At 35.0% G+C, this 21,637-nt stretch overlaps 1 protein-coding gene across 1 annotated transcript in view; it reads right to left on the reverse strand.

Moving 5' to 3' along the window:
* LOC121320471 (exportin-4-like) overlaps nucleotides 1-21,637 on the reverse strand; it is a 100,430-nt gene that overhangs the window by 14,687 nt on the left and 64,106 nt on the right. Inside the window, exons 7-17 of the mRNA XM_041258817.1 lie at nucleotides 20,835-20,992; nucleotides 16,744-16,918; nucleotides 16,146-16,322; nucleotides 15,602-15,744; nucleotides 14,419-14,564; nucleotides 13,469-13,646; nucleotides 11,592-11,751; nucleotides 11,112-11,281; nucleotides 6,309-6,483; nucleotides 4,480-4,773; nucleotides 2,887-3,067 (exon numbers count right to left, since the gene is read on the reverse strand). Of these exons, the coding sequence (XP_041114751.1) occupies nucleotides 2,887-3,067; nucleotides 4,480-4,773; nucleotides 6,309-6,483; nucleotides 11,112-11,281; nucleotides 11,592-11,751; nucleotides 13,469-13,646; nucleotides 14,419-14,564; nucleotides 15,602-15,744; nucleotides 16,146-16,322; nucleotides 16,744-16,918; nucleotides 20,835-20,992 (1,957 nt within the window). The remainder of the gene's footprint in view (nucleotides 1-2,886; nucleotides 3,068-4,479; nucleotides 4,774-6,308; nucleotides 6,484-11,111; nucleotides 11,282-11,591; nucleotides 11,752-13,468; nucleotides 13,647-14,418; nucleotides 14,565-15,601; nucleotides 15,745-16,145; nucleotides 16,323-16,743; nucleotides 16,919-20,834; nucleotides 20,993-21,637) is intronic.

Below are 21,637 nucleotides of genomic sequence, written 5' to 3' on the forward strand. Positions count from 1 at the left end.
TACTTAGACTAAATAAATATACCCAGAATCAAACAAATAACAAAGACAATGTTAAGAATATCTGACATGAACTCAATTAAAGCAATGATCTGCCTGCATTGAACACTGATGTGTTTCATATCAAAAGAAAGGTCAATCATATAAATAAATCATATAGAAAGTGATGCATCAAGTTTTATTACCTTAAAGTTACAAGCACTGATTAAGAAAATAATTCTCAAATTCATAACACATGAGATGTTGCTTAACACTGTCACTTCAAACAAAGTGACCAGCCAATCAGAAACTCTCTGGCTCCTTTGTTCCAAAATCCCATAAAGCAAGAGTTTTAGCAGCTAAAATTCATTCTTCAAAATGGCTGCCAGGTTGTTTAGTTGTACCACAACTCCTTGTCTTCCAAGCTATTAGTGCTGTACCATGTTCTTCAAATTGCTCGAAGGATGAACCCAGTCTTGTTACTAAGAAGTCCTTACTGCTTTACTTAAGATCCTAACTATACAACCAAAACTATTACAGAAGGCTAATGCTTATTAAGGTTACGTAAGAGAGGTGAACAATGACAGTAAATAGCTATGCATGTATGTGATTAGATAACAGATCTTACTGTATAAATATGCTAGTTAATACTACATTAGGAATAATTACCTCACAGCATCAATATGCAACATAACGTTTTTCTATGGTAAACGTTTATAGGAGCTGTACTAACTGTTACTGTGATTAAGGTTCAATAAATAATAATTCAGCAGGGGTGAGTAAATGTTATTTTATTTCTTTTGCACATTTGTTTTAAATCTACAATAACAATAAGATAATTTGTCATGTAATACATGTATACATATATTTATAAAAATAAGTTTCAACATTGATTTTGAGTATATTACAACTTAAAAAAGAATCTCAGCTGTATATGAGGGAGTCACACAAATTCTTGTTAAATTTTGTAAAAATTATACATTAACGAATATAGTTTCACATAAAAATAAACCGCACGATAAATGCATGATTAGTCACATACAAAATAATGCATTTATTAATTTTAAGATTTGTACTACATAAATAATAATACAGTTCCAAGCATACAGAACTGTAACTTTACCACTCTTTGTAAACAGGGTAGTTAAAGGTAATTAACCACCATGATTAAATGATAATCGATAATAACAAAAAATGGTCTATTATATTAATTAATTTAACGGTGTGTCATATTAAAGAGTTTTATTATTAAAATGATGCCTGTAGTATATTAGCATAATATTCAGTTATGAAGCAAAATACAATAACTGACCATTCTCTAGTCTAGCGCCAACACTCCGATTTCATAATAAGCTACAGGCTATTTCATAATAAGCAAATGGCTACAGGAAAGCGAGCTGTGCTTACAATTGAAAAAAAGGTGGAAATACTTTCACTTCTGGAAAAGGTAATTATCAGGGTCTGCCTCAGAGATTTAAAAGTTTTTGCGGTATTTGATAGTAGAGGTAGGATTTTTGAGATCTACTCGAGACGAAGACTTGAGCATTACAATTTCCGTGTACTCGAATCAAACGCCACTCTCCTCTACATACTGTACTTGTGTACATAAACCTCCCAAACATTGCCATGAGTCATATTTATGCTAAACATATATATGCTAAACTAACACACAATTATGTAATATATTAAGCAATTAATATGTTTGCCTTCTAGTGAAGTATTACTAAATAACGTAAAGTATTCAAATTCACGTATCCACACATCTTTACATTAAATTGTAAAAAGAGATACCTCGTCTACCTGTTTGAAGTGTGTCTCAGGGGTCCTTTACTTTAGTGCAGTAGTTCCAACGTATAAATAAAAATTGTACTATACATAAACGGCCGTTCGGTCCAAAAGCTTAAAGAACAATTTCAAGCGAAAAATGCCTTCCACCAATGGGAAGATTAGGGAATGAGGTCCACCAGACTGTGGTAATTCTCCCTTTGAAAGTGTTGTATGAACAGCTGCAGCACGATTTTATTTTAGTTTTTCCAGCCTCGCTGTTATTGTTTTATGGGTCGGTACAGTACTGGGATAATCTTACATCGATTTCATAACTGCAGCATTCAAGATTCACATGCACTTTTATCAGTGGGGATAACGTGATCACGTCCTGTTCAGCCAAATCTCTAGCAAATGTTGTTATGGATGTTTGATTTTTATTGCCATCAGTAGCTCCATCCACAATAATTCTACATGTTTTCATTTCAAATGGCGAGGCACTGAACTTGTGTTTTTGTGGTACAGCAATTTTGTTTGGCATAATTATTTACATACCACGGTTGCTCAAAATACTTCCAAACATGGTTTCACCTTGTTCCTTTGTTTTAGAGATGCCATTTTATTAAAAAATATATAACAAATTCAAAAAAAAAAAAAAAACGCTTGGCAATAACGTTATTACCATACCACGCCTACTACAGGCATAAACACACACAGTGCACCAATGAAGCGCCAGACTTCTTTAGAGTTTATATGTTTAAAATTCCCATCCCTAATATCTTGTTTATGCCATGAATGCTGACATCAATAAAAGCATACTGAACATACATGTTTAATGTTGTTTTAAACACATGCCGTTCAAGTTTATGAAGCACTATATTAAAATAAACATTTTAATTTTAATAGAGCTTAGGACAACATTGCACTTAAGACTGTTATTCTGTCAGTACAGCTACCAGTAGGTAGCCTTACAGTGTGTTTAATTACTTGTGACTGCTTTTATATACAAGCTTAACAGTCACCAATTAATGAATACTTTTAAAACACATACATTGGTTACTTTATCCTATTTTATTTGAATGCCACACGTCACGGTGTTTCATGACTTACTGGTTTCTTGGTTATGTTTCTATCTTCAGCCCTTACCTGTGTCACTGAAGTCGATGAACTCTCTGGAGAGCAGGTTAGTGAGCAGCTCCATGATCAGGAGAAGGTCCTGGTATTGGTCCTCCTCTGCAGACACGTCTACTCGTTTCCGGCCAACGTTGTTTTTGGAATAAACTTGCAACAGTGTCAGACAGGCTTCGTACAGCTTCATTGATTTGGACTACAAAAAAAAAAAAAAGGTGAATTTTTAAAAATGATTTTTAAGAATAATTAAAGATATTAGTTGTTGGGTAACTCCTGAACTGTCTTAAACTGACTCTGTTGAAATTAACACTATATTGTATTTTATAATATTTCTAAACTAATAATTGACTGAACAAGAGGAATTCTACATTTCTACCAAGATAGTCATGAAGCAGTACCAGTATTTCAATTAAAACTGCAGTTAATAATGGAGATGCACTGGTACGCTTTGTAGCATTAAAGCATTTATTAAAGCGCATTTATTACTTAAATTCATATTCTTCAAAAAAAATGTGTTTAGTGCGAGAAACAAGGTATGGGGACGTTTGTCTAAAGACTATGAAATTAGTAAAATAAAATCAATAAAATGTATCCCTTTATACACTGTTATCCATTGTTTGGTGTCATATTTCAGTTTAGAAGAACAGGAAAGGAATATCAGAAGCCTATATTTACATCTTTAAAGTTACATTTTGTATTGATATACCACAAAACTGATGATAACACTATGTAACACAATTTTTGTTCCTGTGTAGTAAGTGTTATTTGCTAATTCCTTATGCCTCAAAAGTATAGAAAATGGCTATTATTCCCCACAAACTTTGCTTTTGTGACCAGGACAGTGATATTTCAAAATATCACTATTTCCAATGGGAAAACGGGCAAATGTATGTCTTTTCGTTCACATAAAGTCAGGAAAAAACAACATATGAATCCAAATTAACACGTATTTATACTAAAGTAATACAAAAATGACTACAAAAGATTTAGAAGTGAGTAGTTTTTCAAGATTTACGATTATACAGTATTTACAGTATTTACACTGTGTAACCACAGAGGAAATAATCCTACAAAGCAGTTCCTGAAGGTCAAAGTATCCTTCAATGGTATTCCTGTGTACAGGTACTTTTTCTATTTTTGATGCTGTGGAGCCCTTAACTGTTTCAGTGCTGCTTAACTGAAGTGCTTTGTTTGAGAATATCAGCATTTCTAGTTTGCTCTCATTGATAAAATAAATAAATAAATAAATAAAAAGTATTACTCACTCAAATCTCTCTCTCTCTCTCAATAATAAATAACCAGTTAATTGAGTTCAGTTGATCAAAAAGTACACACCTTTCAGGACCTAAGTATAGACTTCTCATATTATTTCCCCTTTCTTCTATTCTAATTATAACACCAAATATTGGATAATAATGCGTAAAGGGTTTATTTTACTAGCGTCAACGACTCCAAGGAACATAGTTTATTCTGACCTGAAAAGGATTAAAAAAAAAAAAATCTTGTAGTGTTTCATTAAATCTGAAAAATAATCAAAATAACTTCAGGTCTCAAGACCAGAGAATGTAGAGCATCAACTGAAACGTGAAATTTAGCCCATTTACTCACCTCTCCTAGATAGCAAATTTGTTTATGTGCAACTTCAACAAACACTTCAATTATTAAGTTAACAGTCTCTGGGGTGTTCTTGTAAATCTCCATAAGGCCGATGCAGTTGTTTAGAAAGTCCATTAAAAAGTTAAAGAGAATAACGACATTATCTATCTGCGTGGCCTCTGCAATTCCACAAAGTGCCTCTAAGGTGGCGATGATCTCCTGCTTCACCTCCTCCTCCTGACAAATCTGCTGGAAATTCTCTTGGTTGATAACATTCAAGAACCTCTGCTGAAGAGGCTGAAGAACCTGCAGAGCATCACAGAGAATGCAATTTCTTTCTAATGACAGTCACAAATTAGCCATTTTATATGCACAAACACAATTTAAATCCCTTTCTTTCTTACTCGCTAGCTTACTGATGTTGCCTGGTAACAATGTAACATAATGGGCTTGGGTCACTAAGTCAATTCCATATTACCAATATCAATGACTTACTCAACACTGCAGACGAGTATTCAGGTCTAGGAAATATACCCACACAAAACCATGTGTACATTCCAAGTGTTTCTTTTTCACATGATGGTGGTTCAACATGCAATAAACCTGCTACTTCTTAGGCCAATCACCAGTTGTACGATGAATGTTATTACATGCTTATTTTGGTTAATATAAAGCATAATAATAGCGGGAGCACCAGAGCCAATGCAACACTCCCTTTGGAATCCCCAGCAAAGACTGGCGACACTGCACAGACCGGACATGAACCTGCGCTGTATGAACTCCCTGCACAACACATGGCTGTGCTTTTACCATCCTACCCCTATCACTTCTGATTAGCTAGCTGTAGAAAAGGCAGATATTCTATTGGTTACAAAAAAACTCAGACATTATTTATTTTGTGGATCCTTCAGCTATGCACGCGATGTGATTTTCAGTTCTGTTCATTAGAAACAAACTTCAAGTGCTACATACTACTGTACATTTGCATATTAATCATGCTGTTTATATGTTTATGTTATAATATATATATATATATATATATATATATATGTCATGTATATATAAATAATATATATATATATATATATATATATATATATATATATATATATATATATATATATATATATATATATATATATATATATATATATATATATATATATATATATATATATATATATATATATATATATATATATATATATATATATATATATATATATATATATATAATAATGCGTTGCAACCAGTGTTGTTTGTGGACACAAAATGATCTGCCCTTTGCACTTCAAAATCTAACCACTCCCACATAAAAAACAAATCCCTTAATGGAACGTACCATTTTTGCGTGAAACACATGTTGAAAAAAAATCAACGTATCAGTACCGTTTTTTTTTTTTTTTAAATGTATTACATTTTTTTTTTTTTTTATTTTTTTTTTTTTTTATTTTTTATTTTTGTTTTTTTATTTAAGTTGGATTAATATAAAAAAAACGGAGGGGGGGTCGCCTTTCCGGAAAGATATACCAATCAGATTTTCCAGTGGGGACCACAATATTAATAAATCAGGATATCAACTGGGATTACAGTTACTACATCTAATTTCGGCTGGGCCCCCCAAAACACCACTCTACCCCACCCAAAAAAACACCAAAATTAAAGTGGTCACTAAAAATGCTGAACCCTTTCATCGTAACCATTAGTAATAATTACAAAATAATTAAGAAATAAACATCACTCAGACATACACTACAATTATGGGGCCCTGCTAGGCCCCTTTCTTGGTCATTCACTGTTTAAAAAGATATATCAGAAGAGTATTAGCAAAGCCTTCTTACTTCTGTCCAGTACTGCTGTTTAGTTTCTGAATCCATGTGTGCAAACCCTCCTAAAACCAGGGCCTTCATCAGGGTTCTCTGCACCGAGCTGGAAAGGGAGTGCAGCGGAGGGGTTCGACTGGCAAACTGCTTGGCCAGATTCCACCAGTTCTCACACTGGATTACTATATTAGCCCTTAAAGAAAAAGCAATTGGTTTATTTGTAAGATTTATATGCTAGTGGTTAGTGCAACAGAGCTAAAAAAAACCCTAATTCCCCTCCAATGTGGTGGGAGTCTTGCTTATGGGCCAGTCTCCAATACTTTGTACCAAAACTGGGATCACAAGGTCAATATTATAAAATGACTTTACTGCATTAATTTCTTTAGTTATCAAATGTGTAAGGTATGAGATTATACAAGCAAGTCTTAAGATAAAGAGTGAGTTTTATTCAGTGACCACCCTACTATTCGTATGCAACATTGACACAAATGTGGGTGCTTTTTATATTTAGTATGGCACTATACAAAATATACAAAAAAATCACTGTCCTTTTGAATACTTTAAATGGACTGCTTGCATTTATCTAAATCTAATGTAAATTATGTTTAGGGTTCCTGGTTTTCACCGGTAAAACATATAAAAAATAAATATCTAAATAAATAAATACATACATAAATACATTTAATTGTTTACCTGACAATTGCATACAATTGTGAAGTACATTTCTTTTGAAAATGCATGTTCCTTATTCTGGTTAAATGCAGAAAACTGTTAGGCACACAGGATTTGCATTTCACAGGAATCTACTGCATGAGCATCACAAGAAATGCGCTTCACTTTTTTTTAGTTAGAAGATATGCAATTATCTATGCAATTCATCGGGCATTACATCAACAAAGAAGTAAAAGTGAAATGCCCTGTACTTGTATAATTCTTAAATGTTACATTGGCACACCATGCCTTCTTTTAAAAAAATAAATACAGTTCTGTAAATGTAGTTGTTTTCTTCATTTCCGAAATATATATATATATATATATATATATATATATATATATATATATATATATATATATATATATATATATATATATATATATATAATATATACTATGAATGAAAAACAGACTGGCAGCTACTAACAAGGGACGCACACAATCTATAGTTTCCAGCCTTTTAGTTTATAGTATATTTATTACTGAATGGAAATATATCCCTGAATAAGATTTACATTTTACAGCTACCCCCCCTCCAATAGAAATGTCAAAATACAGAACTGTTTACTTTTCCTTACAAAAAAGGAGAGCACCATCGTTGCCACAACCAGTGGTGTAGTCGAGCCGGAACGCTCCGGAAAAAACGTTCCGGTACTTTTTTCTATTGGCAGAATCTTGACTTAAGAAGTGAATAAGAGAACAGTGACAGGCTGGCGAGTGGATAGAGGCCCAGAGACAGACTGCAGTTCAAAAAAATACTACTTTTATTACAAAAACACAAAATAAAAGGGCACAATGGCAAAAAATAAAGATATTTAAACACAAATAAAGCAAAAAACAAAACTTACAAAAATAAAGGTTTCCAGGCTGGGCAATGCCTTCACTGGATTTAGAAAATTTCACAAAACCAAAAAACCAACCACAAACACCAACCTGCATCCTCAACTCCCTCCTCCTAACGGGAAGCTGAGGCCTCCTTTTATGTCAGGTGGCTGGGCACTGATTGATCGTTAATTAAGCTAAGCAACTAATCAACCCCAGCCATCTGAACATAATAAACCCAGGCAGGTAGGGGAATTTAACCCCATCCCTGCCAATTTCTAAAGGGCAGAGCTGTGCTCTGCCACAAGAACATTTACCATTTTGTTTTATAAAGATGCTTATATAGAACCAGACCGCGCTACTTTCAGCAATATTTTCTGTTTTTCCAAAAGCACTTCGAAGAAATAAATCAATGGCCGCCATTCCCTACATACCAGTTCTGATGGTATGTTCAGAATCCGAGTCTCTGAATAGCGCATATTTTAAATGTGTGTAGTCAAATCTCCCGCACTATTACGATTCAGTCGTTCTTGTGATGCACTACAGTACTACTGTAAGAGGGATAACACTTTTTTTTTTTTTTTTGTAAAAACGCTGACTACGACAGCTGAAGTGCATGCTACGATTGTGGCCTCAACACAGGTTTAAAGCTGTTTTGTACATCGGTCACAGACCCGGGGAATGGAGTGAACGACTGCCCTTGCATTTAAGATTAAATATATATATTACAAAACCATAAATACGTGCTACACGTTTATTTAAATAATAAACACTAGCAGGCAATGTTACTCACAGCTTACAATACCAGAACCGCTGTTTGTTTATTTAATTTTTTTTAAGCTAATATTCATAATGTAGTAAACAATTACATTGTTCAAAACTGTCGGCAAATAGTATTTAAAATACATTTTTTTTAAATTACTGATACAGTTCTTAAATTGGTGATAAATAAAAATACTGAGCGTTAGTGTGATTCGTAATTGTATTGGATGCAGAGCTCCAGAAAAAAAAAGACGTGATATACTACACAGTGACTGAAGTGCTGCGCTGGAGATGACATAATAGAAAAGAATAGAAAACAAAACATGCAGGACAAAAATAGTCACAAGACCAAAGACAACATTAACCCGCTAATGCTTTCAAAACGGGCCAAATCTGGCTGGAATAACGGCACTCTCAGCACTGGGGGAGTAGCCTCAACCTCACAAACGAGACGCACGCATTACCTATTAAAACAAATATTCCCTCAAGTTCAATGTACAAATAAAATTGAATTCCAATCATGTGTGTTAGAAAAATCTATACTGTATTTTAATTGACGTTCCGGTACTTTAAGATTTAGGACTACACCACTGGCCATAACCCACTATTTTCTTTAATGACGTTTCAACCTGTGTCACCTGAGAGTGAGAGCTGTGAGGAAAACATTACCGTGATGAGTGATCGGAATAAAACACACGTTGATTTAAATGCACAGTGTGTGTAACACATATCAAAGAAGCTATGAAATAGCTTAAAAATATTTTAATAAAACACAGCAGTTCCCAAATGGTTCAAACTTGTATTGGCACATTGCAATAACGTAAAATGTAATTGACTAAAGCATATATTGTTCAACAGCATCTTGCACATCTAACAGTTGCAAAGTTACAAAAAAATGTACATTTCTGTGCTCCGATTTTTAATTATTATTTTTTAATCTCAGTATAATCTCTAGAAGACGTTTGACAGACAAAGCAACAAAGCACAAAAGTCTACAACAGTTTGCTGTTACTATATATTACAGGTTTACTGCATAACTTTACTCCATGAAAAGGTGTTGTTGCATACGGGGTATGTTTGCATTCAGCAGCTGCGTGTGTTTGTGTCTGTGCCACCTGTAATTTTGGTTCACCAAAAGAGTTCACCAAACGTGTTTTTGCTATTAAATACTGTACAACAGCTGTTACGTTCAATACCAGATTCGAATGTCTTATTTATTTAAAAAAATAACTGCACACATTGGAGGGATATATTAAAATGGATCTACAGAACCCTAAGTATTCGGCCGAATCCGAACCCTGCTCAAGAAGTAGGTATTCCAGCCGAATCTGAAATTGCATCCTGGATTCGGTGCATCCCTAATTTTATATATATATATATATATATATATATATATATATATATATATATATATATATATATATACACACATTTATTTCCTCTGCAACAAGTATTAGGCCTCCACCTGTGCCTCTCACTCAAATTCCATGCAGCACAGACTATGTGTTCCTGGGGTCCCCAATACCTGCTGCACATGAAGTGATGTTATACTGTGACAGTCACAGCAAATCGAATGTCTGGAGAAATTCTACAGAAATGTCACAGCACACCCACCATCTTAGTAAAGAAAAACAAAAAACAAAAACCCCTTGATTTTGATGTTCTGGTTGCTAGCTGCAAAAATGAAGCCTAGACCACATATGCTGCCTCAATGGGTTTATTTATGCAATGGCAGAGTTGTGCTTTTTCTGTTTGTTTGTTTTTTTAAGTTTGTTGCAGAGTTTTATTATTACAGAGAGGGGACCCCTAAATGCCCCCCCGACCTTTTGTGAGACGACGAGTGACGACCCTGTTCTGAGCGTAGATATTTACATTTAGCAGGCAAATTAGGATAGATTTTTTTAAGTATAATTGACACCATAGGTGTAGTGCGAAACCTGAATTTAGATGATCTGTAACACCATATGCATATTTTAAAAGCATATTGTAGTCATTTTCAGTAAAAGGACACATTGAAAACGTACATAACAAAGGGAACAGTTTCTTTTCATGACATAATGCACTGTTAGTCAAGATAACTAAAAAGTTACAAATGCAGTTAAGCTTTGTGTGTGGGTACCAAATATTTAAAAACATTTACCTCAATAAAATAACTTGATAATAAAGATAAACTTGAACAAATGTTACAGCGCCTATTGGTAACAAGTATTGGAGACTGACCCGTATATCAAGTTGAATTACTTATTTTAGATTCTTGTTTATATGATTTAATATAAAAAAATACAGCAAGCAGCAATACATTTATGAAAGATGCAAAATGAACTCCTAAGCCAAATAATAATTCACATAAAAGTTGTATCAGAGAAAGACGCAAGCAAAATTATAGAAACCCAAAACATTTTAAGTATTTCATGTTATTTTGAAACTGAAGGGCAAATGTGTTATCACTGAAATTGTGCATCTACAATGTTTCCATGCTTAATTATTTTGTAGGTGGCACTGACACGCAGATCAAGTACTTACCTTTCCCTTCGTTCTACCAATGTAACCAGCAATTCCACAGTGTCATTTGCCAGGTCCGGCTCTGAACTCCACACCGCCAGGTTATTAATTACCTTTTCAAGAATATATCCCACAATCCACTGGGCACCTTCAGTGTCTGCACCAAAGGCAGCACTGAATGGAATGCTTATCTAGAAAATAAAATGGATATCAAATCATTCATGCTTAGTTCCACAAAAGTTAAATAAAATCGTAAGTGTGGAAAATTGTATTGACAGGAAACACAGGAAATGGGGTAATTAAGATTGCTATAGATAGCCAGGTCAGATTTGTATACACTAGCTTGTCTTTAAAATTGGTGCAATAAGATAACTACTGTCTTTCTTTCAATATTTAGATTTAATGGTCTAAAACAGATTTAAAACACTGCCACCCTTTTGCTTGTGTGATTTCATGGGTGATTTCTTAATGGAGATGTAGAAAACAGGAAAACATTCTTACGTGGTCATACAACTTCTCATCTACTAACAGGTATGTTTTGGACCATCTTTTCAGGAACCACACTATATCCTTTCCCATCTGCGGGCTCAGCAGGTTTGTCAAGTTTGCTCTTGTTGCCCGAGACTCCACTTCTGAAGTTCTCAAAACAGAAGACAGTAACCTGAATCAGAAACATTGAAGAAGACGCAAGCCATGAAACTACAATACAAAGAGGTGAGTTTGCAGCTCTCAATATTCAGTCACAGAGGGATACAAGTGTGGTGCAGATGTGCCTTGCTGCAACACAACTCCCAAAACCATTGATAGAAAAACCACAACCAGAACTTCAATTATTTTTTGGCACTCAGCATATTACCTTACCCACATAAATACAGCAATAAGACTATGTTAATTTTCTTGATCTAAATCAGCAACAGTATTTAGATCCACCAGCATTTAGATTAACTGAATAAACCTTATTGTGTCACTTCAACCTTGTAAAGTGCGGGTGAGTCTGTATACCGGTTTTGTGGTTTACCATGGTTTAGGTTTATTACAGAATTGACAGCGTTCCTGTTATGCTGCATGGTTAATGCTATGTTTGTGTTGCTATGAACAAAAGTAAAGGAAAAAATCATTTTCATATGACCCCCTTTTTATTCAATGTCTTGTCAAAACAAGTCTCAGTACTGCTCCGCTTTCTCACCGCGCACTTGAACATTCCATCCACTTCTACCTTGCTGTCAATCACTAGCATCACAGCCGTTCTGCCTTTGCATTTTCCTACGGCAAACATCAACATTTTTTTGACTGCAAACATGCTTATAAACCAAGCAATGATACTTGCAGCCTTAGCAAAGTGTCTGAGGAAGACCTTTCTGTCAACTGATACTGTATTTTGAAAGGGGTTTTGAAGGAACGACACAGAATATGTCTCAACTAGCAGTGACACGGGACTGCAGCGGGAGAGCCTATTTATTCTCAAAGTAGTTTTGCTTAAACATGTTATTTACAATATTCAAACTTTTTCAGGTAAGTAAAGGAATCTGTTTATTTTTACAAACTCCATAATTGTAATAATCATTAGTAACAGCATTGGAAGCTGACTTGTGCAATGTCACGTGAACTGTAGATTTAAATCCAATAATCACACGTCTTAGCATTAAAATACTTTCATGGTTTTGCTGGAAGCAGTTTATTTACCGTTCCAAAAATAAGTAACTTGTCACTGCTTTTAAATAACCTGTATAAATGTTTGTGTTTTAAACAATATGAATGATAATTTCACTTTATTTATTTTGTACATTATAATTTTTCTAACAAACAAACCGCAGCACCACATTGTATGAGTAAACGATATAGCATAATAATAGAACCACACATACTGTGGCAGTATAACATATTGTACAACTTTAGGGAGTTAAATAAACAAAAAAAATTAAATTAAAAATAAAATTAAAATTAAAAAACTTAAATTACTTATATGCCTTTTTTACGTTGTAATAAATTGCCAAAGTTTAAATCATTCCATGAAAGGAAGTGTAATTCCTGTGTGTTAATTGTGTAATTTAAGTAATTTACAGTAATATATCTAAAGTTTTAGTAAGCCTTCCTCTTAGAACTTGCATGATATTAAGTCTACCACAGTATTTTCTTTTGACTGTTACACTGGCCCACCCCTATTATACAGAACACCTCAGTCTACAGCTAAAAACGTCAGCACTGTTTTACATAATAATATATTATAACAGGTTGCTGGTGATAAGTTTTTCTTTTCAAACATTTAAAAAACAAAAAGGAATGCGCCCCCCCCCCCCCCCAAAAAAAAAAAACAAACAAAAAAGCCATTCTTTCCCCTCCATTTCAGCAGATAGTTTTGTTTTGAGTGCAGGACTTGCCTGATAGCTGAATCTGTCCTGTTGCATCCTGGGATAGAGGAGGCCTTCTCCCCAGGGGATCCCAGGACTTGAAGGGTTGTATTGATGTCAACTTCAGTCGAGTTCTTGATGGAATATTCCATTATCTCTGGAGGTATAAGAGGGGTCTCGCCCTGAGTCTCATCAGCCAAGAGGCAGCCTATGTAAACAGATCACAAAGCCTTTGTCAAAATGTTTGTTATTGAATTTATTTGGTTTATTTCAGCATTTCAGCACTACTGGGTGTTTAACCCCTTAAGGTACACAAGGAATTGAGCGGTTATTCAAGTGGTTTCTTTTGAAAATACATTCGAGTGTGACTCAAGTATCACGAGGAAACTGACAATGTGGATGCCCTGATCCAACCTGGCAGTACATTTTAAACAATGTTTCGTACACGTCATTCCAAAAAAAAAAAAAATCCCCTGTACTTTAAAGGGTTAATAGTTATGTATGACCCTTCAACTCAAAGGGCTACCATAGCCTGCATTTTAATGTTTTCCTTTTCTTACATGTCTAAAAAAATTACTAAATTAATACAAATTAAAAGGAATGTACAGTGCTTTGTCTTTAGATTGGCCTTCAATGTATAATGTATTAGTACAAAGCACTGACAATATTACTCCTGGATCTATTTCTTTAATCAAAATAACAATAACATGGATAACTGATCATCTACCCTGTAGCTTTCTTTAATTCGATTCAGTAATTTAATTATGGGTTTTTCATTTTTCTGCAACAGAGAATTATAGTCCTACTTTGCATATATGAAATACAAACATGTTGACAAAAGATCACACAACCTAGGCACTGTTTTTCATATGATTATAGAAGGCTTAGTACAAAAAGTCTTCAATATGTTTCTGAAGCCTCCTAGCATGAATTGACTGAAAATACAGAGCCCTACTTGTATAGTAAAGGAGATGACTAACCTGTGACTAGAATAAGCCAGTGAATATCTTCATAGAGGTCATCCAGCACTTTGTTATCTACGGAGCCAGATCCTGGGGAAGCCAGCAAGTGCTGCTGATGCCGCTGTAACTGGCCGTGGAGCCTTGTTACTCTGTCCTCCAACAAACTGACCAAAAAAAATGAGAACAAACTGGATTGTGCAATTCATTAATTTCATTTTAAATGGAATTCTAAGTCATGTCCCCTTTGGAACCTATCAGCAGTGAATACACTTACACCTTCACTGTAACATGGATTTCACAATGTCAATGACAAAGACTTTAAACCACAACAGAATATATAGAAAAACAGATTACATCTGTCAATATCAGCTTTTTGTCTGTTATACTAAGTTTGGATGTGTTCGGTTGCTACCAGTTGAGAGTTTCTCTTACACTCTGTGTCCCTTCGCTCACAGGTCTGACACAGCAAAGAGTGTGTGAGAAATACACTAAGAGGTAGCCTATGAACACTTACACCAGGATAGCCAAACTATGTTACAGGGTTCATACACTTTTAACATCAAAATTCAATACATTTTCCATACTTTTTCCAGACTAAAAAAGCATTTGTCAGAATCTGGAGATGCATACCTAGCAAGAGACAATGCAGGTATGCAGAAGAGAGGATAGATACAATCTAAGAAATGTCCAATATTTGAGAACTACATTGCATTATTTACAAAAGAATATACAAAGTTGTATACTGCAAGTTTTCTTGTACCAAAATAGGACAGTATAATGGTACCAATAGTATACTAAAACCAGAACATTTTGGCACAGGTATACGTGCAGTATATTTCTTTTTTGAAAGGAATAATATTGGATTCTGATAATAAAAATTAAATTGCAGAATTATTTAGTAAATTATACTAGTAAAATTCCAGACTTTTTCAAGACTTTCATAACGGAGACATGGTTTTTCAAGCCCTGGAAATCAGTTTGGCATTTTTCCATAAGTTTTCCAGACTAGTGTACGAACCCTGTGTTATGTGCATTAATACAGTACAACTAGGGGTACGTTTTACATGCACACTTAGAAGAATAGCAATCTAAAAAACAAAATGCTATTTACATTTTGCAAGTCTAACGGACATTTACTATGATTTGGGCACATCAATCAATCACAAGGAACTAAATGAAGCTACAGATAACTAACAGTTACCTTGTGAGGAGAGGTATGCAGTGGTCAGCAGCTACCCTTCCCAACATGCCTATACTGGCCAACTGGTCGGAGAACAGCTCCCGGTCATCTTCCTGCAGCTCACTGATTTCTTCTTCTTCACGGGAGGCCACTCCATTAGCAGTCTAACATTAGAGAAAAGAAATGGTAACGCTTTGGCACCAATGATGGTGGAACTGGATTATTCTTTCACAACCTCAGAAACACTCAATCGTAGAAAAAGTTACATTTATAAGAAAAAAAGACCAGCATTTGAACTTGTGCCTGTATCAATGTACCTGAAATGTTAAAGTACATTTAAGATGGTAAGAGATTTTTGTTTTGCCTGTAAATAAACAGCTGGAAAATAAACTAATGAAATGTATATATTTTGTATTTATTCATTTTTAGAAAGACAGCCAAACTGGAAGTAGCAAACTCGGCATATTCTAAGCATTTGATAAACTGGGTAAATGTGAATTCCTCCCATTAAAGCACAATTTCAAATCATTTATAAACCCCAGGGTAAAAAGTATAATGATCTCACCAAATTCCTTGTGCCTTCAGGCGCTGCAAGATGGCACTGAATGTAGGAATTGAAAACCTGCACAGCATGCTGGATAAAGAAGCCTTTATGAAAATGCTTCTCATCTTGCACTAGAGTGAGCCAGGATTCCAGGAGTTTGTCATAGGCTTCCATGTAGACCATATCATCCTTGTCAAGCTGCGCAGAGACAACATCAAAACAGACTTGCTCAGAGATTGGGACATAAGAGCCTGCAACTTAAGCTACTGTAAAGTCTTGATTAGCATAATCAATCAGAGAACTCTGCATAAGCTTGGCATTATGTTGCATTACAATTGGGTTTAACAATTCAAGCTATAGACACAAAATGTAAGAGCAACATAGCTACCAGTGCAACTGTGCCTTTGTTACATCTACCATATTACTGTGTGATGCCGATATTCTTTCAATAAATAAAGCAAATACCAGCTGTGTCACGTAAATCGCAACAAGAACTAGAAACAGTAAGAGTAACAAAAAAAAAGTACTATTTTTAATATGTATCTGTTAAAAACAAAACACAAAACACTCATCTTCAAATTGCTTCCCACCATTCCATTGAAATGTTTTGGATAATTACCACTTCCTCTAAGGCAGCGCTTCTTCCAAAGGAACAAGTGAGGTGTGTGAGGCAGTTTACAAATGAACTGAAGAGCTCGCTGGGAATGGCAGTCAAGTTACTGCGAGGGAACATAGCTATTAAATTGCTGATAATGTTGGAAATCCCCACAGCTTCTGAATCCTCTATTTCAATCCTGGAAGAGAGAAAAAGAACAGGGCCCAAATTTATCATTTTTGTGCACAAGTATTCCCTTCTAAACCTTGCATACACACATTCCAACAGAAAGTATGCGATTTATCAACACAGCCGTTTGCCCGAGATTGTCCTTAGACTCACGCACACTCTGGATCACGTTTCCTCAGGTTAGAATGACGTTACTGCAGACAAGATCACACTCCTATTAAACTTGGCTACAGATCCTCAATCAGTGCAAAATGTAAAATAATAAAGCCATTAGGTTTATGTTATTAATTGAAATTGCCATGCTTCTCACATATAATTCTCATAAATTATTGCTGTTCTATACCAAATATGCCATGATTATTACTTAAGGAGAAGGCAACGTTTTTGTGACTGCCTTGTTTGTGCACTGGTAATTACAGAAGACATGATGTTGGGTTCTAGGCTGTTGTGTGAGATGTTGGGTTCTAGGTTGCACAGACCAACCAAGCTATCCCTGCACACGCTCAAGTTCTGTCCACTACTATTGGCTTTGTGGCTACCGATAGCTTTCAAAGGCAAGATTGATAAATCAGGATTTAATTTTGCGTGCAACAATTCTAAACTTTGTGTACGAACAAATCATTTATTTACACACGAATGATAAATAGGCCCAGCTGCCTAAAATGAGCTGAGCTTGAAGATTAAAAAAAGCACATGGGCTTTAACACAGTGAAATAGTGTCATTATTATTATTATAAACTGGATCAAGTTTGGGATGATAACTCAAAATTAGATTGAAACATGCAGGGCTAATTCAGGGCAGAGAAGATAGTTCTTTAGTCAATATTTACTAATACTTTTTGGCTGTCAGTTTTATGACAGATGAGAGTACACAGAAGTAGGGATGTTGCTCAGAATCCTAACAATAAACAAACAAACAAACAAAAAAAAAAAAACATTGGGAGCATGTCAACATTAGGACTAACATTACCCTTACATTACACAGGTATACTGCAATAACCTGCAGAGATAACTTTCCTCTAACTGTTCAAAATGAGCTACAGTCAGCACTCGGATATACACACACATCAGTCGCGCTTTACTGTCCTTGTATTAGGAATAAAATCAAACCCCATGTTACAATTTACTTATCATCCATCACAGCCTGTGTTTTATGCAATATGCAAATTAATTCTGGAAACTTTAAAAAAAATATTTTGCTAAATTGCATTGCCTTTTACATTTTACCCAGTTATTTGCATGGGTAACATTTTTATTTAATTTTGTTATTGGGGAATTGTACATACTGCTATAATACGTTCCGGATTTAAAAGTATGTACTGTATTACAGTCCACGTCCAGCAGTATCTTTTGGCAAGTGATATTTTCAGAATACAATTTTGTTTTGAATTAAAATGGTACTTCTGTTGAAAATATAGTACTGTACCAACAAAACCAAATATAGTACATCTAAATAGAAGCCTACTTATTTTAAAACCGTCCTTTCAGCTATGTATTTTTGACATTATCTTTTTTGTGTTCCAACGAACAAGGGTTGGAACGGGCCAAAATGAAATAATTAGACATGCATCACACTCTTTTAACCGTCACTGAAGTCAAAATGTTATATGGTTGGATATGCGAGTGCTGACTGTACTAAACAGCTGATTAGACCAAAACCATTAATGTCCTTCTACAACGCTAAGACCTGAGATAATATAACAGTTACTCCACTTACACTAGCTACAGTTGCCCTAAAAGTGGCACTCGAGAGGGGGTCTCCAACAGTTTTGTTTAGTTTCCTGCTCTACTGTGAACGCATCGGTCCCTGAGACGGCGAACATTTGCCACATACTCTCGTCCCCATTGTCAGCGTCAAACAGACACAAACAACAGCAACAGGGAACTTGTTACTCAGGCAACAGAACCCCAAAATATTTGACAGAATGATGAGACAGGCAGAGGACTCCACAATAGAAACAGACTTTTATATTTGCGCTACAATATGAAAAAAAAACATTTAAGCGTGTATAATTTATGTGGGGATAAATGGGAAAAAGATTAGGTTCCCACAATATGTTATTGTCAGAAATATATATTTTTACACATATCTAGAAACATAACCCCTGATCGTATTTTGATATGAATCAATGAGGAAATGTTCGGTTCTGTGGGTACCTCTAGCTGGAATTAAACAAATCATTACAGCAAAGTCTAAGGCTGTGTTTAAAGGTTTGTTCACGAGCCAGGAATTCAAAAGGTAGTTCTAAATCTTCAAGGTTTGTCAGGTGGCATTCAGATTATTATTTTTTTCTTCTGTTAACAGAAACCTTTTGACATTGCGTGAATACTATAAATCGCAAATTAAATGTCACTTATATGCAAAATTCGATCTTGTGATTTGTATAATGCCTATTAAAGTAAAAAGATTACATTAAAAACCACTACCAAATCGATATGCTTAGCACCTCTTTCTGGTGCAGCCGCCGTGCACTGGTGCAGGGTATTCTGCTAAAGCACTGGGGGGGGGGGGGGGGGGGTTCCTATAGCGGCTGTACTGCTTCAATAAAATATGTACTGAACAGCTAATAACAGCATAATATACGCTAACACTAATAATTTTACATATATGAAGAAGTTAGCAATAACAAGACATGTTACAAGAAATTGTATATGTTTTATTTATTCAGCCAATAATGATTATCCTGATCATTTACAGCTGACAATCGACAACAGAAAATTGCACCAACCAACACTACTGTACATGTATGAGTATCGCAAGAAGCATCAATTACATGTACATAAAAACATGTATTTTTTTAAATTATAAAAACAAGATTACTGTTCTATACAAAGTATTTTTAAACTACAAGTTAATGTTTTATTCTATTTATATGGATTACCTGTACGCAGGATTTTCAATCAAATATAAAACTAGTAGCTATGGTGACGGTCACCAGTAAATTATGCAGAGTAGTACTATTGAAGATTGAAACCTTTATTCTGTAATGTGTTCTGAATCTTCGAAGGTCAAAATGTACCCTTTGTTACAGCCTTAGTAAAGATGCTAAGAAAATGAAAGTTTGCTTGACGGGGCAAATCCAGTCCTTTGTTTAAAAGTAACATGCTTTAAGATCTGCACACAGCGCTTGTTTAATTGTACACATCACGGCACTAGCAATGACACAATCTGAAAAATAAAACTGCCAGCTTCTGGAAGTTTAATCAATTGAAATCAAGCTTGTGAAAGTTTACTCAATTAAAATGCATCAGCTTTATTTTCAAAGTGTATCATCATAACTGTTGTGGTGTGAGTATATGTATAAGCACTGGCTTCAGTCCAAAAACACTTTACTTTTAAACAAAGGACTGAATTCACCCCTTGAGGAAATCTTTTGCTTTCTTTTTCTAGCTGTATCACCAATAGGACACGATGTGTTGTTAGTACATTGTAAATACACTTGAGTGGGGGTGGGGGGTTGGGTTTCTTTTTAGCTATTAAACAAATGAGTTTCATTTTGTTGAATAACAAAAAATTGAGTTATTGTTTACATTTCCATATAAAAGGTTTTCACACTGACGCGTAAACGTATACAATAACACCTGTTTCTTTAAATGTTCAATATGCAAGTTCAATGCTTCACTCCATTTCTGATGATAAAATGAAATAGTAAATTAGCATGAAATCACCACCTTGAAGTAGCAACACACAAGTGACAAATTACAGACTTGTTTGGGGAAGGTGTGAATGTCACCATGTACGCACTACAGTTCAGATGCTATTCGCATGCATATGGAGCCAAAGGCAGTTTAGGTCTGTGCTCAATTGTAAACGGGAGCCCAAAATGACAAGAATCGTTTAATCTGATCTACTCTTAGCAAGCCGTGGTCCGACTAAGTGTAAACAAACGATTTAACACTTAAAAGTAACAAATATTAAAACATACCCATTTATCATGCCGAGTAATCCTTCTACCAAACGGGCTAAATAGTTAACCTGGGCACTCTCATCTGGGAATACAGGCCCATGCATGGAAGCTAACTGTGCCAGACACTGCAAGGAATCCTGTGCCATGTCTGAGTCTTCCCGGATCTTACGATGCACCTGAAATTAACAAGAGCAAACATCACTTGCACGAATGGAAACGTTTGCCATCAATTCAACTGTGCATCATCACTATACTTACAACTCCAAAACATTATTTTTTGTTCTCCTTTTCAATTTCTGGTTTGGTGTTCTGTATGGATATGGATAATCTATTTTAGCAGAAAAAGAAACACACACACAGACACACACACACACACTAGAATATCCCATCCAAACACCACTACACGTATATAAAAATGCTTGCAATGCAGGTTGCTAGATTTGTAGCTCCACATATCAAACACGAAGTAATCCTGTGTCTAAGAGTAGACCTTATTGTGTAGAGTGCTCTAGATAGCATGCATTGCAAAACAAAACAAAGACGCCAGACTTTCTAAAAACAGCAATAATGACAGTGATGTGTATTATGCCAACTGTGGCGGCATTTACATGCACAAGCCATGACGGTTTTCCTCACGACATGTTTGCTGTAATTTTCAGGAAATGCGTTGCTATGCAGTTCTGATTTAGGGGGAAAAATAAATAAAAAATAAATAAAAATCATCTGCGCCAATGCAGATTACTCAATTCACAGTCATTTAGGGGAGGGGACGTTTAAATGTCTGTGTCTGCTTACTAAGCAGGAAAAGAACGACTCTGAAT

Source organism: Polyodon spathula, chromosome 9, assembly GCF_017654505.1.
Source record: "Polyodon spathula isolate WHYD16114869_AA chromosome 9, ASM1765450v1, whole genome shotgun sequence".
NCBI classification, from domain to species: domain Eukaryota; kingdom Metazoa; phylum Chordata; class Actinopteri; order Acipenseriformes; family Polyodontidae; genus Polyodon; species Polyodon spathula.